At 43.2% G+C, this 17977-nt stretch overlaps 1 protein-coding gene across 3 annotated transcripts in view; it reads right to left on the reverse strand.

Moving 5' to 3' along the window:
• The window catches only part of inpp5d (inositol polyphosphate-5-phosphatase D), a 42228-nt gene that overhangs the window by 15071 nt on the left and 9180 nt on the right, over positions 1-17977 (reverse strand). For all 3 annotated transcript variants that reach the window (XM_007904490.2, XM_042339116.1, XM_042339115.1), the window contains exons 2-14: positions 14284-14347; positions 10970-11114; positions 8456-8615; positions 7298-7438; positions 6741-6822; positions 6079-6159; positions 4816-4893; positions 3464-3587; positions 2872-2978; positions 2226-2328; positions 1084-1280; positions 784-901; positions 466-562 (exon numbers count right to left, since the gene is read on the reverse strand). In XM_007904490.2, the coding sequence (XP_007902681.1) occupies positions 466-562; positions 784-901; positions 1084-1280; positions 2226-2328; positions 2872-2978; positions 3464-3587; positions 4816-4893; positions 6079-6159; positions 6741-6822; positions 7298-7438; positions 8456-8615; positions 10970-11114; positions 14284-14347 (1497 nt within the window). The remainder of the gene's footprint in view (positions 1-465; positions 563-783; positions 902-1083; positions 1281-2225; positions 2329-2871; positions 2979-3463; positions 3588-4815; positions 4894-6078; positions 6160-6740; positions 6823-7297; positions 7439-8455; positions 8616-10969; positions 11115-14283; positions 14348-17977) is intronic.

Consider the following 17977-nt stretch of genomic DNA (forward strand, 5'->3'; position numbering starts at 1 on the left):
AGTAGCTTCTATTTTGGACATACAGTATTCCAAAAGCACACTCTTTCCTGCTTATTTTACTGTGTATTCTGTGAAGTGCTTTGAGACGTCTAGAAGATGTGAAAAGCTCTATATCAAATGCATGGATTATTATTATTATTAAGCTCACAGTCCAACCCACACACCGACCACAAGTCACATTTCCACAAGCAATTAGCACATTGTAATAATAAGCAATAAAGATGTCTGGATGCATTTATACCTATTGTAAGTGCTGAACACATTACTTTGCCATATTGCTAACATTCTACAGTAACTGATTGTTAACTACAATTCATTAATGTCCAATTTAAACAAGCCTTTAAACACNTTTTTTTGGACAGTAGACTTTACCAAAATGCACTTGATAGACCCCCATTGTGTTAATTAGAAGGAAGCTACCGTTTTGGAGCTAGAATATATCCTCAAACTTTTGACTCTTGTTACCTGAGCTTTTTTGGAGCTCCTGATGTCAAGTGGCTGTTGACGAATCCAAAGGATGTACCGTTAAACATGAGGGACACTCCCACAGCACCTTTATTACCTGAAGACACAAGTTAACAATCAACACTCCACAAACAATTACTATTCAATCATCACTTACTCTAATAATTCTGTGAATGCTGAATGGGGCAGAGTAGAGGCAGGTTTACGTTCTATTGGTGTCTAACACATGCAGAAACCATCACCATACTTAAGAGCACCCCACCTACATGTGGAGATTCCAAAATCCCAAAGCAAGCAGCGCGTTCTGGCTCTGCTTACCTAGAGCGTTGGCGATTCCTGTCTTAACGCTGTTTGTAGAAACGTGACTGATGCGATTTTCGTGTTCCGGCTTTGCAAATATAACAATCCGAATGTTCCACAAAGTCTGTGTCACTACCTGTGGAGGAAAAGGACTATTGTCAAGCGGATCCATGAGGTGCAGAATTTAGTTTTCCTTCATTTAGATGCTGGGTAACAAGGAGGTTTGATCATTTTGTCAGTTTGTTTCTCCCTGTCCCGCAGTAACTACGAGGAGGGATGGGTGCTTCCCCGATAGTAAAGCATTAGCACGATACTTACGTGTTTAAAGTCTATGCTTGTGATGTCCTTCAACGTGGCTTTGAGAATTTCCACCCATTCTTTGTCACCCTGCTGATCTTCTTGAGTTCCGACGACATACATATCATATGGGATATAGACAGCAGTCTCGTCACGTGTTTTACCCTGCCCCAGGGACTGGAACCAAGCCTTGATGTTCGAGGGAGGGGAGGCATCACCTGAACAGGAGTAAAAAGGAGTTACTAAAACATGGCTGAGTGCAGACCACAGAACTGGAGTACTCAAACCCACTGTATTGCTGACAAGTGTATGCTCCCAGTCAGAAGCAGAGGTCTTATATAATGGCACACACATTATTCCGAAGTGTTAATAAAAGTAAAGGCTCTCAGGTGTTAGTAATAAAGATCATAGCAGCCCAGTGCATATTACAGTGTAAACAGTAACCCCATGTATATTATAGGGTAAACAGCAAACTCTGTCCATTTTATAGTGTAAACAGCGATCCCATGTATGCTATAGTGTAACACACTCAGTGTAGATGTAGATTATAGGGATCGTATTATAAAGCAAATAACAGCCTCTAAAACAACAACAATTTACATTTATACAGCACTCCTCATGCAGGGTAGAGTCCCAGAGTAATTGATGTTATGGGGCAATAGTCAAAAGAGGAAATGAAACATTTCTCAGAGCCCAAAGTCAGTTCATTGGCAGACACTCAGTCTAAAGTCAGATGAGAATCAAGAGGTAATTCCAAACAGATTAAATGAGATATTTAGCTTCAGGCATTACATAGAACAGTGCTGCTACTAAAAGAGTTGGTCATAGACAGTAACTAGCGTTAGTAGCACGCAGGAAAAACCACTTCATTACTTTCCCATCTAAACGAATAAGGATTACAAAGCAAAATATAAAGCAAAACTGCATTCCAAAGCAACGTACACATAAGTCAGGAGGAATTGTCCCTTGGCTTTACCAGGATACTTTCTGGGAATGAGACAAATCTAACAAAAGGTATTCAGAAACTCATGAAATCAGTAATTAAACAGAAGATTTAAAATTAATTACTCGGGAGAGAGAACCCACATACTGTACACTTATTCCCAATTGAGGCTTGGAATGACATTATTCTGTGTTAGAAGGCTGGGATGCAATGGCCTTACCCATGTTCCATGTTCCAATGAAAAGTGTGATCATATCCGGCTCTGGGTGATCTGAGTGCTTGTTCTTCATCTGCTGCAGGAGTTGGCAGAAGCCTTCTCGTTTCTAGGGACACAGCATGACACAGACTACATTAATGTAATAATAATAATCCTTGCATTTGTTATAGCACCTTTTACTTTGAGAGAACACCTAAAGCACGTCACAGGATTTACTGTGAAGTAACTGAGTATTTGTGGTTGAACGCAGCAGCCAATTTGCGCACCGCAATGTCCCTCAGACAGTAATGAAGTGAATGTCTAATTTTTTTTTGTAGGAGGGGAGATTGTTGGCCACGACACTAGGGAGAAAAGCATTGGTCTTACACATGCAGGTAGAACAACAACCTGCATTTTTATAGCGCCCTTCATATAGAATAACGTTTCTGAGCATATAGCATCTCAGAGCAATGTAGTCGCTAACAAAGAACAACTGATGCTCTCCTTATACTCCCACTGTACGACATCGTGAAAGTGAGGGGCAGTAATGTGTTTACAGCACATGCTCTCCCTGACTATATAAAACGTTTATATAAAAGGATATACAAAGGAATAAATGGGGCAAAAGTAATTGACGTTGCAGTGTTGTGTGACCACTTTCATGACAGACCTTGGAATCCGCAAAGACATATTCCTTTCGTAGCGTCTTCTCCTTCTCACTTCCAACCACGATAACCAGCCTATTGTGAAACTTGTGTGATTTGATTAACTGCAAAACTGAGAGATATTGGGCGTCAATGAGACATTTCAAACCTGGACCCACCATGTATCCCTCTCTCTCGCTGTGTGAGGGTGCCCGACCTCCCGATAGTGCTGAAACTGGGAATTCTGTGCGTGAGAAAGTACATGTGCAAACCCACATCTTTGTTTCAATTTCCTAAACGACTGTTTTTCACTTACTAAAATCAGAACTTATAACAAATTAATGGTGAAGTTAAAGATCACACTTCCCTTTATTAATCAATTAATGCCTCGTTTGGATGGTTCCTCAAATTCAGGCATTTAGTTTTCATACAAGACAGGATGCATCAAGATATTTCTGTACTTATTACAAACCTACCTGGTTTCTGTGAGTTTCTCGGTAATACAGTCAGGGATCACTAGTTTTGCATCAATCGTAGAATCTCTTAAACAGGACAACAGATTTGGTGTTCACAACACTTATTAGATTTAAAGCAGAGAAAAATACACCAGAGTCTTACTTTTTGTCTGGCCATAATACTTGTCTTCTGCTCCATCCTTCGATTTTTTAATAAACATTTTCCCATTCTCTACATCCACTTTCAGAAATATTTTTGTTGAAATTCCTAAACCATCCGATTTTACCTAAAAAAGAACAAAGAATCATACCTTAGGACTAGAGTATACACGTTCTCGTATGTTAACTTGATGAACAGATCCACTAGCGCTTAAAATAAATAGATAGCACACATATTATATATACACCTACAAACACCTCTGTTTACTGAACAGTAAGTAGGAACCTGGTTGTTAGTCGATTGGCGGATCGCTTTTCCGGGGATAATACTCCCTTGAAAAAAAACAATAATAATTTGGTTGCTCAATCCATGACTGTTTGTGGGACACTGCCATGTGCAATTGGCTGCTGCAATTTGCCCAGAAATAGTCAATTCACTTTATAGTATATTCTGTAAAGGGCTTTGAGATGGCTAGAAGACGTGAAAAGTGCTATTTCAAATGCAAGAATTATTATTATTACATGTGCAGAGGGTCAGCCTGTTAATCAGTGCTATTTGTTGAGGTTTGAGTTAAATAGTTGCTTTGCTTTGCATTATTCAAAAAAAGGGAATTCCTTCCAGTATCCTAGCTAACAATCCCCCAAATAAAATTGGACATCATTTCATACCAATACATTGTCATGATAGATCACTGTAAAATCCTACGATGCACTTTGAGATGTCTCAATGATATCACGCTATATCAAACACAAGGATTTTTTTATTATTATAAGGTCTCTTTAACGCCACTGCAAATCTGCCCTGCATTTTTCATTCACCAGCTCTCTCACTGTGTGTAATGCTTCATACCGCAGTCAATATATTAGCAGGAAGGACGCAGATGCTGGAGTGTGATCTCAAACACATTCACACTCAGTGCCCGTGAACTTGTGGAGTTACTGACTGAAGCCTCATTTTGCTCCGTGTTTCCTGGCATTCCATTCAATCTAAGAAACAGGCTTTGCTTCTTTTGCATATTGTTGTAGGTCAATATTTCAAAACCAGGCTCAGATTCAATGGCAAGGTTTTGGCTGGTTAAACTCCAGCACACCAAACACACAAACCCAAGCCTTGGCTCCTGCCTACCTGCACCAAATGCTCTCCAGAATTAGGTAAGCAGGGTGCATCCCTCCAGGTACAGAGAAATTTCTATGCATAAGTGCCATAGATATATGCACGTCTCAGTCTGGTTTGAATACTCTGAAGCATGGTCATAGGTGACTGCATGTGTCAGATAGCTGGCTGACCATAAAATGGAAGTGCAGATCTCACATCCATTCAAAGTAGCCTTTTACTGGTTCATGAAAAGCACCCACCTCGAACGTAACAGGAGGAATCTCAGAACGTCGACGCTGGCCTCCTGATCCTGAGCAATCGGACAGGAAATGTTTCACCTACACAGAGTATTTACAGATTAGAATTAGAATCCACTTTCATTTCAGTCCATTCAATGCTGTAAGTTCATTTTTCCAAAATACACAGTCTGTACATTTTTAGTAAATCTTGTGAAACTCTTTGAGATGTTTTGATGTGAAGGTTCTACATCAAACGCCCACGAATATATAGGCAATTCACTTTACAGTACATTCTGTGAAGTGCTTTGAGACATCTAGAAGATGGGAAAAGCACTATATCAAATGCAAGGAAAGATTATTATAAATGCAACGATTATTACTATTATTGAGTTTGCTGAGCACAGAGAGCGAGCAGAAGATTAAAGCTGGAGAAGATCACAGAGGTAGGGAGGAGCTTGAGTATAAAAGGATTTGGAGGGGAGAGTAAGGATCTTTGGTGGGGAAAGTATCCATTGGAGGTCTGGTAGCCAGTGGAACCTCGCAAGGACTGGGGTGATGAGCATATGAAGTTTGTATGGGTAAGGATGCAGACAGCTAAGTTTTGAATGAGCTGGAGCTTGTGGATGGTGAAGAACAGTGAGGAGCTCATTTGAGAAGTCAAGTTTAGGCGTGATGAAGGCATAAACTCTGGAAAACTTTTCCTCAATCCCTCCGCCTTGCCCCCTTTTTCCCCTCTTTCAAGTCCCGCCTGAAAACTTTCCTGTTCGACCACCTCCCCAGGCTCGGAGTCAGGCTCTGCCACTGTTAAGCGCTCTAAGAAGCTATCCTGCAAGTTGTTGTTGTTGAATGAAGGTTTCAGCAGCATTGGGCGTGAAATAGGGACGCAGGCAGGTGATATGGCGATGCAGTAAAGCAGTCTTAGTCTTAGACCGGGTGTGAGGGAGGAAAATGAGTTGAGGGATGAACTGGACTCTAAGGTTATGTACTGGTTTAGTGAGTTGGAGAAAGAGGTGGGAAAGTGGAGAAGATGGGAGCCAGATGCATGAAGCTAAAGATAATGGTGGGAGCTGAGGAGAATGGTTACTATCTTGTCTTTGTTTAGCTAAAGAAAGTTGAGGCTTATCCAGGACTTGATGTCTAAAAGGCACGTGGTCAGGACATCAATGGACCTTGATTTATGTTGTCAAATGTGGGTGAAATGACAATAGAATAACTCACTCCTTGAATTCAATATTTACAGTGTCCTGATAACTCATTATTCAATAAACAAATAGGTAGACATACCAGATCTTCAATTGATGAGAGGCAACTGGTCAGTTCCATGAGTTTTGGTATGATCAGGCTGGCACTGGTTTCATTGGAAATCTGTAAGAAAACATAGAAATACAGTTAGCTTCTACCTCTTGACTCAAAACTGCAGATATGAACTCCCTAGGATTGTCAACTTAATTGCAGCATTTGCACTTTTCATTTATAATACTGCTTGCATTTGATATAGCACTTTATCAGGTCGTTAAGATGTCTCAAGGTTCTTCACAGAATATAGTGTAAAGTGGATTGACTGTGTATTTTGTGGCCATAACAAAGTGCAAGTGCAAATGCTGCAATTGAGAAATGTTGGCAATCCTAGGGAGTTAATGAGGTAGCTGGGTGGTGAGAGATCAGGCTTGATGCTTTCTATAGTTGGGAGGCCACTGACGCTCAATGTTACACATGGACAATGGCTACTTGGGTGGGGCACTGGTGGGCACTGTGGAACAGCACCCAGCAAGAGGAGGTCAAACTAGTAGCAGAGAGGCATGTGCCCGTGGGGAGAAAACTAGACGTTGTGAGCCTCGGGTTCGGGTGGTCATTTGTTGCACCTAATTTAACTAAAACCTTTAGAGGATTTTGGAAAGAAATGTTTTTCTGAATTGCTGATTTTGTACGTTATACCTATACCTGACCTGAGTGCGTGTCCGTCCACTGAGCTGCTGGTCAAATAGCTTCTGCACAGATTCCAGCATCGGCATAGTCCGGTTCAGCTCACTGAAACACACCCCAAAATCAGGCATTAGAATAGGCACCAGCATAGAGTTAAACTATGCCCTAATGACAAGGGCCTGGAGTCACAGACTGCAATAGTGAAACAGAGTCGGAGATTTGCCAGTCGGGGTCCATGAGGCTAATTCTCAAACATGTCTGAACCTTTGCTGATTTCCTGCAAATCCAGAGATACGAGTGGATCTGACACTTGCTTCCTGCACCATGAAGCTGACGTCATTTCAGTGAAGGATGTGACATCAGTCAGCGACAGTTCATGACAACCCGATGACCTGGATAGTGGCCATTTTTCTTCACCTTTTTTTTAAACAAAGTCGTCTGAATTTATGGCCCCGGATCATCAGGTTACAACCAGACGGTCCTGTACATAGTAATAAGTGCCGTGTGAGAGTTTTGTGCACTATGTTAAAGCAGTGCATGTGCTGTGAAGGATGAGTGTCGAGAGTGACTGGCACTGTACCTGCTGAGTCCTTTGCAGATGGTGCAGAGCAGCTTCTTCAGCTGAGGCAGGTTGGTGTTTCCAGCCCGCACTGCCTCAGCATCAGTCACTACATGAATGCGCAGGTAATTTTCAAGATCATTCATGTATTCACGGGGAACACTGGAAAACAGGATGTAAAACTCACTGCAGCGCAAACCCACAATTGTATACAGGCAGAGGGCAAACCTCTAAAACAGAATAACTTCTCTCCCCCCCTATCTAGAAGAGGGGAGGGGGAAAGAACACTCCCTTTATCTAAAACATTCCCAATAAACAAACCGTTCTCCCACATGTTGCACACTTCAAGCAAAGCTTCCTGAAAGTGAAAGCGCTCTGGGACGTTACCTTGCACGAGAGGCGCTATGTGAATGCAAGTTGTTATTGCTGAGACCATTTGTTTTGTGGGCAGTTTTGTGGACACAGGGCTGGGCCGCCAGGGCAGGCTCGGTGATTGTCATAAGATCTGGGCTCCTGATTGTCTGGCAAAGCCAGGTTTGAGAAAGCTCTTACCACTCATTTCTTAGCTTCGAACATCAGCATCGGGGACTCAAACTGTATAGGAAATACAGCCATGGGGAATAAAACCCCCAAACTATCCATAGAACTACCCAGCTTTTCGTAAGAATTTCTGTGAATGACTCAACAACAACTTGCATTTATGTAGCACCCTTCACATAGGCCAATGTCTGGATTTTAAGTTGGGATTTAAAAATAGAGCAGAGCAGGGGGAAAGATGGAGGGAGAGAGGCATAATAACTGAAGCCTTAGCCTTCGATAGTGGTGTGGGGGGGGCTGGTGGTTACTTTTCAGCAGGGTTCACTGGATAGGGGTGAGATCTCTGTGGAACACTTTTCTTAGCTTGGTCCAGGAACAATGGGGCTAATTCCAATTCATGGTCTAGAATAACTCAGTTCTATGGGAGAACTGTTTGGTTCTGCATTTGAAATCTCCCTGACGACAGAGGTGAAACAGTACGCGTATGTATGTGGTTGACCTGGAATCACAACCTAGAGAGAGGAAGGGAAGGAGGCTAAAAGAACTGAAACAAAAATGGGGACGCGAGCATGTGTTTTCTTCCCCAAAACATCACTCACAGTAAAATCCCCTGGACTCAGTCACACACCATACTATACTCACATGCTTGTGTCAATCTGTTGGAAGCGTTGAATGAGTACGTCGGACAGCAGTGGTTTTGTACTTTCACTGCCGTGCTTTGGGGAAGAATCACTCAAAGCCTCTTTGACGTCAGGACTTGGAAAATTTCGAGGGGGAATAGGCACCCGGGCCTCCAATGGGTCTGAAGGAATATTTTGAAATAAGAAGCCATTAGATACTGCTACTAACCCCTAGGATAAGTCTGGTGACATTTGAGTTGTCGAGAATGGATTCTCGAGTCGAGAATCCCTAGCGGTTGTGTTGCAGCTTTATTCTCGTATCATTGCATTTCTTCTGTTCTTCTCTTTTACTTTTTTACAATGTTGATAGAATTGCTGGAATAGAAGTTCTGTCTTTTTTAAAGCGGAGGAGCAAAAAACGCAGTCCCTCTCTCACTAACTCGAACAGACCATTCAAGTAAGCATTTCTGACTCAAGAAAGTGTAGCTTAGCTCAACCTCTTTTATAATTGTACTTTTTTTTAAACATCAGGATGGTCCTTGCGAATCTGCATGTCCCCACCTAGCTGATAGTTTTCTGGTTGGTTTAAAGAAGCTGGGACTGTCCTTGAGAATGGTACCTATAAACTAATTTGTCTTAATACAATGTAGGACTGTTACATCAACAAACAAGAGAGCTGCAGCTGTAATAAACACATTTCTTACTTCTGAATCAATTTAACTGTTAATATCAATGTTGATATTTCCACGTAACATTTCATCTAAAGTTATACAAACTACAACAACAACATTACATTTGTATAGCATCTTTCACGTCGGGAGGATGTCTCAAGGCGCTGGACAGTGTACAGCATTTCAGACCCGAGCTGGGGTCAGGGGGGGAGAAGGGAAGGGCGGGGAAGGTGGGGTGGCCGATGGCATAGTCGAAGAGGAGGGTCATGAGGCGGGACTTGAAGGAGACTAAGGAAGGGGTGAGGTGGAGTGACTGGGGGATGGAATTCCAGAGGTTGGGGGCAGAGTGGCTGAAGGCTCTCCCACCAATGGTGGGGTAGGTGGGTTGGGGGACGTGGAACAGGCCGGAGCCGGTTGAGCGGAGGGAGCGGGCGGGTTGGTAGGGGGTTAGGAGGTCACAGAGATAGGGTGGGGAGAGGCCATGGAGGGCTTTGTATGTGAGAACCAGGATCTTGAACTAGATCCTCTGAAGGATAGGGAGCCAATGGAGTCGGGCGAGAGTAGGGGAGATAGGATCACGGAGTTTGGTGCGGGAGAGGACATGGGCTGCAAAGTTCTGGATTATCTGCAGCCTGTGGAGGGAGGAGTTGGGAAGGCCAACAAGCAAGACGTTTGCATAGTCGAGCCTGGAAGTGATGAAGGCATGAACAAGAGTTTCAGAGGGGTGAGGTAGTGGAGGAGTCGGGCGATGTTACAGAGTTGAGGGAAGGCAGAGCGGGTCATGGCTTGGATGTGGGGAAGAAAAGACAGTTGAGGGTTGAACAAGACACCTAAGTTCCTGACTGGCTTGGTGAGTTGAAGTGTGCAACCATGGAGGTTGACACTGCCAGAGCCTGAGGTGCAGAGGCGCTGGCACGAGCCAATCAGGAGGGCCTCGGTCTTGTTCACATTCAACTGTAGGAAATTACTACCTCATAATATCCAACATGCTTAGACATAAACTCTACAATTTAGCTGACACTGATTAAGCTTTTTGTGTGCAAGTCAATCCAACACTGACTAACAATTGCATAAGGATTTTTAATTGAATGAAAATAATATCTTAAGCAATAATATTTCTCATTCTAACAGACTGAACAGGTAAGTACTCCACAGCCAACTAGCTCAACAAACTCAAAGACCACAAACCTGCACTCTCTAGCAGAGGATGCTCGATAGTGATCAGGTTGATTTTTTTCCCATCCCAAATTCAGGCATTGTCGAATATCACCCAGTGTGATACTGAGCTACTTGGATCCGGAAAGTTCCAGTTTCACTTCCTGTTCTGCACTGAACTTGTTGAGCTCGGGTTGAGGTGTTGGTTGCGGTTAAGACAGATGAATCTCCGGTTGTACAATAATAATCTTTGCATTTGTTATAGCCTTTTAACATATTGTATACTGTAAAGTGAATTGACGGCATATTTTGTGGGTGAAATACGGCAGCCAATTGCTCACAGCAGTCTCACAAACTGCCATGGATTGAGTGATCAAATTATTTTATTACCCCGGGAAAGCAATTTGCCAATCGACTAACAATTGGGTTCCTACTTACTGCTAGGTAAACAGAAGCGTGTGGAGTAAGGAGCTGATAAATGCCCTTCCTGCCATTTTCACAATATGTTATTTAATTCAAGATGTAGCAGCACTTCAACCAGAGCTCAACAAGTTCAATCCAGAACAGGAAGTGAACCTGGGACTTTCCAGATCTATGTGGCTCAGCACCACACTGGGCGATGTAATTCATATCAGGTGGATCCAGTACGCTATTTTAATCTGATATTTATAATAAGTGCAGTCTGAATAAAAAGAGTAGTGTTTTTTTACCAATTTCCTCATACTCCAGGTCCACCTCTTCATCTCGCTCCACTGGATGCTTCAGGTGGGTCACCAGCCCCATGTTTTGCTTCATGTAATAGTCAATCAGTTCAGTCAGCTTCGAAAAATACTTCACTTTGATTCCTTCCGAGGCCTGGAAACAAACAGCAGGGATATTGTAGATCTTTCCACATATTCTGATGTAATAGCCAATGAAATGAGATATTTTACAGGAAATGAGATTTTCCTTTCACAAGTTACAAAAAAATAAAGCTATTGAGCCAAATATTTAAAGTGCAGCAGCTCTAACTGAAGGAGTGAATTGAACACTGACCAGCCTGAGTATTTTCCAAAAGTGGGATTCACTTTTTTCAAATAACATTTTATAAAGATGGATTTCCAGTTTTTCCCCCTAATCCTGTACATCAATTTACCTTAGCTATAACGTCTCCAATATCAGAAAGTTCCCTTTTTTACAAAACAGACACCACAACTGCACACAAGACTACTGGTTGGCCAGCTCGTACTTTCTACCACTTCATTATTATACCCTTACTTTACCCCTCTGTCTCTATATCCTAAAATATTGCTTGATTTACATTCTTATCCTTGTTGCAGGTCTGAGGCCTAACGGAACCGTATCAACATAAGCAATGGTCATTTCTTCTATTTCTGGACCCACATGTGGTAACCACAGAGACCTCTCATCTAGCTGTAAAGTGAACGCTATAGGTGGGGGGCTGGAATAACGTTTGCAGGAGACAGCGTGCGTTACACCTACACTAAAATTTAATTTTAGATCTCACCGCACCGCTGTGGTTGCTGAAATGAGGAACGGAAAAATAACAAAATAATCAAACTACAAAAAACGGTCAGCAAAAATGGAGATCTTACAACAACTTTCATCCCTTTTGGCAGTATGTCCTCTCAGGCTGATGCTGACTGTTTACAAGCCCTGATGCACGTCACTCCCATAATCTCAATCATTCAGAGTGAACCATTCACTGACACTCTAAAATTTACAGGATGTCCACAAAGTCATGTTACCCCCCTTTTTTTTCTACAGTGCACAGTGTGAGTGCCATCATTTTCATGGCAGATAATGATGCATTGTCGTGTTTGGTACAACATGCCCACTGATAGAGTGAGGAGGCGAAATACATCTCTGACAGCTTGTTTCAGCTCCTCCATAGTCTCAAGTTGCTATTGAGGTGGGAGCGTGGTTAGAGGACTTGGTGGACACCCTGTACAATCACTCACTGGCAGATATTGTATCACTGTACAATCATTGAGTGAGTGACTCTGCATCACTCGGGCAATCACTGCACTCTGCAATTACAGTGAAAGGGGCATAAATGGCTCCAGTGCACACTCTGCCCACATCTTGTGAAACCCTGTGTCTCTCTTCAGCAATGCAGTAATCCTCTCTTTCTCCAGGTCTCTTCCCTACCTACGTCACACTCATCAAATCTCCTTTTATTTATTGGCATCACAATCTCATGCTGGTTCAAACTAAGTGATAACACTTTGAGGCAACCACATTTGGAATCTTTCAGTTGCCAGGCACCTCTTCCACAGTTGCTGCTCTCGGGAGCTAAGCAACCATGTTGTTTCATTCCAGGCATAATTTTCCTTCAATTTCCACCTAAATAACTTCAATGGAACTGGACAGGAAAGGTTGGGGGGCAAAGACTTCTGAGATTCAAACACAGAGCCCAGTCTCTGTTACCATTGTTGTGTAGAGAAACCCTCTGGTCAATAAACCCTCTTCAACCTCAAAACAGAGAGGAAAGCTACTGGCTGAAAACGCATTGCACACAGATATATATGAAATGCAAATGAGGGCATTTGCTTGATGGTAATGGAAACTTATACAGTTACAGAATGTTGGATTGTTGTACAGGAATTGGCCACATAAACCTCTTCCTCTTCAGTGTGTGCTTATGTTCAGCTCCTCGGTCAGGCTGCTTATCTACTTCCTCAGAATGCTAAGGCACCAGTAGAAACAGCTGTCTGAGTGCACCCACCCACACTAGCCTCCAGGGCAGGCACTTTGAACATTCACACGTCACTAATAACACTAATAATAATGCTTGTATTTGTTATAGCGCATTTTCACATCTTTGAGACGTCTCAAAGCGCTTCTGCCAATTACATATGATTAGCACTCTTCAGCAGGAATATCCAGCCCTTGGGGTAATCAAATGCAGCTCCAATGGCACCCTCCCATTTTCATGTTGCACCATGACAACAAATGGCCTATGGAGCAGGCTAAAGAAAACAAACAGCTCATAGCAACCTTGCACTCTCTGCTCCATTAACAACTCTTTCTCAGTCATGCTTGTTCAGTCTCTCTTCCTCTGAGCGCCTTAGCCATTTGCCCCTCACACCTGCCCAAACCCTCTGCCAGTTATTACCTTCAGTCATTGCTGCCCTCAACACAATATCATATTATTGCTTTTGAACTATTTACAGGACTTTGCAGGGTTCAGTAACGTATGGTAATTTAGCCCAATTTTATGCAAATTTGTCGCATCCTACAAAGGCACTAACATATCTGATTCTTGGAGGCGAGAGCTTAGGTGTCCTTTGCAAATTGTAAGTGGCAGCAAAAATGTTCATTACAAGAGCACAGGTTGCAATGCAAGGAAATGTGAACTGCAATGATTATTAATGTGAAATATCTCAGGGAGGAGTGGAGGTTGGTAGAATTTTCTCCCCCAAATGTGAACACGTGTTATATGGACCATAAACTCCCAACAATGCTGGCTTGTTTGTGTGATGGCAGTATGGCATCTCACAAACTAAATTGGACCCCAGTTTCCTTGGGTTAGGGAGGATAAAACCGGACAGGGTTGCTGCTTCTCATCCCACTCCATCACCCTCTACTGGTAGTTTGTGCGTAAGGCAGTTAGTTGTGACTCCCTCACAGTTGAACAGCTGGTTGGGTGGGATATTGTAGGGCAACTAGCACAGGTAGCAACACAGCCCAGCAAAAGCATGATGGGGACTAGGAAGAGAAAGGCACATGCCAGCTGGGCAAACATTAAAACAAATTAGATACACCAATAAAAAAAAGTTCCATTATGTATTTCCATGATCCCTGCCTCTCTTTATATGCCAATACGGTTCTTGAACAGATCTTTTGCCAGTTCTTTTTTTAAAAGGCTACAGTGACAAGGCATTACCTGCAATGGCTGGGAGTGCAGCCAACACTTAACCATGTGCTTGCCTCCCCCCCCAATCTTGCCATGGCTTGGTTTTCTTCTGGGTTCACAAGACCAAAGTACATGAGAAAATCTCATGGATTTACAGTTGCTTACCTGAACAGTCAACTTTTTTTCCTCATTCGGAAGGATCCTGTATGTGTAGACGCAGTTTTGATAACTGAAAGATAAAAGAGAAACAGAAATGAGATAGAAAATGTACTTTAGACAGATTTTAATTTCCCTCACGTCAAAGCATACGCCCATCATTAATTGGTGCTACAGCTCCATTAAAGCCATTGTGCACATACTTGTTCACTTTTCCTACTGTCCCCTACTCTAACTCCTTGCTTCCCAGACCTTTTGGTTCTTGCATGGTTTGAAAGGGAGTGAGTGTGAGCTGACTTATTACGCATTCCATACCCTAGTTTGACCAGTTTAGGTTCACTCTATGGTTATTTACGTAACCAAAGGCTGAGCCTGAAGGTAAATAAGTGAATAATATGGAGTGCCACACAACTCCCTGCGGGCTCACATCAGCCTGGAGCTACTTCCAGAGTTTCACTGGAGACAGCAATTGTGACACATTACAACAGCAACAACAACAAAATCACATTTGTATAGCGCCTTTCACATCGGAAGAACGCCTCAAGGCGCTGGACAGTCAATGTTTTGGACCCGAGCTGGGGATTAGGATTGGGAGGGTGCAGGGCAGGGGGAGAAAGAGGGTGATTGAAGCACGGTTGAAGAGGAGGGTCTTGAGATGGGTCTTGAAGGAGGCAAGGGAGAGGTTGAGGCGAAGGAAGTGCGGGATGGAATTTCAGAGGGTTTGGGGCAGAATGGCATAAGGCCCACCGGCCAATGGTAGGGCAGGCGAGGTGGGGGATCTGAAGCAGGGCAAAAAGCCCACTGAGCCTGGAGGGAATGGGCAGGTTGGTAGGGGGTTAGGAGGTCACAGAGGTAAGGAGGGGCTTTGAAGGTGAACTGGATTTATATAACACGTTTCACATGGGGTAACATTTCAAAGGAGTTTACAGAGATGTCGCCAGACACAGAGCAGGAAGGGTTGGACCATAGGGATGGTTGAAAAATAAGTTTTCAGGTGGCTTTGAACAACAGATATAAAGGGCCAAGGCAGAGGCATTTAGGAAGGGGATTTCAGAGAGTTAAAGCTGAAGGTTTGTTGGGATAGCGGAAGCAAGGAATGTGCAGCAGGTCCTGATTTGCTTAATGGAGGTGTGAGCAAGAGAGAGAGAGACCCATCAGAAAAGATTTCTTGTATCTCCTTATTTTTCTGAATGACATGAATTCACTTGCTGTGTCACCTAACCCCTTTCAAAAATAACTGTCCGGCCAAGGTAAAACAAGAAATAGTGGTTTGGGAATGCAAACTGATGATCACTGCATTTTAAAAAATAAATGGAACGTGTTTGGGGGAATACACCTTTGCAGCAGTTTCGAAAGGTCCTGGCTGCCACTCTGTAGAGATGTAAAGCAGAAAGTAAAAAGTATCGTAAAACAATCTTAACCCTGGTCTGAGAAAGACCGATAGAAGTTCAGAAAATGCTGAAAAATTACATTTTGAATTTGCAAAATGCCCCACCAATAGGAATTGTCTGAGACATGCGTAGTTACAGTTAAAAAGAGTGGAGTCACATTTCCAGCTGTTTAGACAAGAGGCTCTGTGGAACTTCTCACAGGCTATGGTTTTTGAACAAAATTTGTAAAACTGACTTACTTGCTATGGACTTTAGTCTCTGCTTCCTCATCCTTCAATTAGGCCAGCAATGTTGATATTTACAGTAAGGCTTGACTGGGGCATGACTGCACGTTTGGTCTCTCCCCTTTGCAGGCACTGGCCTGGTCCTCATCTCCTGCCCTGCCTGCTCCTCATCATCGGTCGGGCCTTCAACATTCTGCCCCCACCCTCTGGAACTCCATCCCGGAGCCCCTCCGCCTCGTCCCCTCCCTTGCTGGCTTCAAGACCCATCTTTTCAACCTTCCATTTCAACCGTGCCTTTGGTCATCTTCCCTCCTCCACTCCCATCTCTCTCCACCTCTCTGATCCCACCTGCTGCTCAGGTGCAAACCCCTCAATGTCTAGTACCCTGGGACTCCCTCGTGATAAGAATGACACTATATAAATGCAATTTGTTGTTGTTGTGGTAATCTCTTGGTCTGACTTTGGGCTTGTGCAGGTGATAAGAAACTGCATGTTTTGCCACCATTTGTACATCTCTCTGCCTCACATTTCCATGCCAGTAAACATGATTACTGCAGAGATCCCACAATGTGTAGGTAACTGATAAAACATCTTACTGCTGTGATCACAGTGCTGACTCCTCAGGTCAGGTCTATGCACTTTGTGGTTTTAATCGCTGCATTCTATTGATCCCTTCATCCCTGACTCTGCATCCAGTCCATTCTGAAATACATTCTTCTCTAGGGATGCTACACGATTACCTAAATTTGAAGTGACCTCTAAGCTTTTCAACGAACGGACCCAACGTTGCCCAGAATTTGGCACCAACTGTAAAGGTCAAACGTTAAATGTCAAAAGAATTCAGAAGCTGGTGTGGAAATATCACACAAAATCTGCGGTGCCCACTACTGAGTTGGAGAAAAGAAATATTATTGCATAGGTGCACAGTAATAATGCTTTACATCTAGCTCCACACATTCAGGTACAGAGCAGTTCAGGTGCAGAGTAAAGCTCCCTCTGTACTGTCATATCAAGCACTCCCACTGCGGGTATCTTTAATGTGGGGATAGCAAAACTAACAGAAATTGTGACAAGAAAGATAAATTGTCGATTATGCACAGTAACCACAAAAAACAAGCACGGTTTGGGGGAATGAAAGAGAGGCCCAGGCGTTGTTTGCTGAGGCACTTGGGTCATATCTATGTAGCTTGTTTTAGCTTGATGGGGGCGGCTGTATTTCTGTAACACTTCACACACTGGTATGAAAGATGACAGTGGGGTGCTGACACTGTTGTATTCAGAGCACTGATCGGAATCTGTGCGGTGACACAAACCCCGCCACTGCTTATTCTCCCCCTTCCCACCCTGGTATACCCCAAGGTGCTTCTGATGGATGCGAGTTCTGAAAGGCAAGCGCACAGATAGTGGCAACAATCACAACAACAACAAATTGTATTTATATAGTGCCTTTCACCTCGGGAGAACATCCCATGAAGTGTCCATCTTCATTTTAAAACCATTTCATTGACACACTGAACTAAGATTGTGGATTGCCATCCCTGCCTTCAGAGGTCCCTGAAAGTAGTAGATAATTTCAGATTTTTTTCCAATTTTAACTCAGACACACAGACAGGTGAAACTCTAAACAAGACACATGTGCACTGGAACGTTTTATCTGTCCAGATGTTTTCTCTACAATAAAAATGAAAGGAAAAACCAACAGGATCCTGATGTAGATCAGTCTTGAGTTCAGATTCCAGATGGGAGTCGCAATCGCACCAGTTCTCTGCACTGATGTGTGATGTCCACTCCTTCCTCTGACTTCCAAGCTATCCCAATATAAGTTCCCACATGTACACCCACACCCAAACGTTTCTGTAGTTGGAGGTTAGCAACAGAGTTTATGACAGTTCCACCCAATCTATTCAATGCGTGGGTAGACAGGAAAACAAGAACAGGAGGAGACCATTCAGCCCATCGAGCCTGAACTACAGGGAGTTCATGGTCTTCCAAGATTAATAGCCTACTTTTTTTTAAAGCGAACCCAGGAGAACGGCGTGAGGAGGGATCCTTCACCTTAAAGCTCTCTACGCGAGGGAGGGAGACAGC

This window comes from Callorhinchus milii, unplaced genomic scaffold, assembly GCF_018977255.1.
Source record: "Callorhinchus milii isolate IMCB2004 unplaced genomic scaffold, IMCB_Cmil_1.0 Scaffold11, whole genome shotgun sequence".
In the NCBI taxonomy this organism is placed as follows: Eukaryota; Metazoa; Chordata; class Chondrichthyes; order Chimaeriformes; family Callorhinchidae; genus Callorhinchus; species Callorhinchus milii.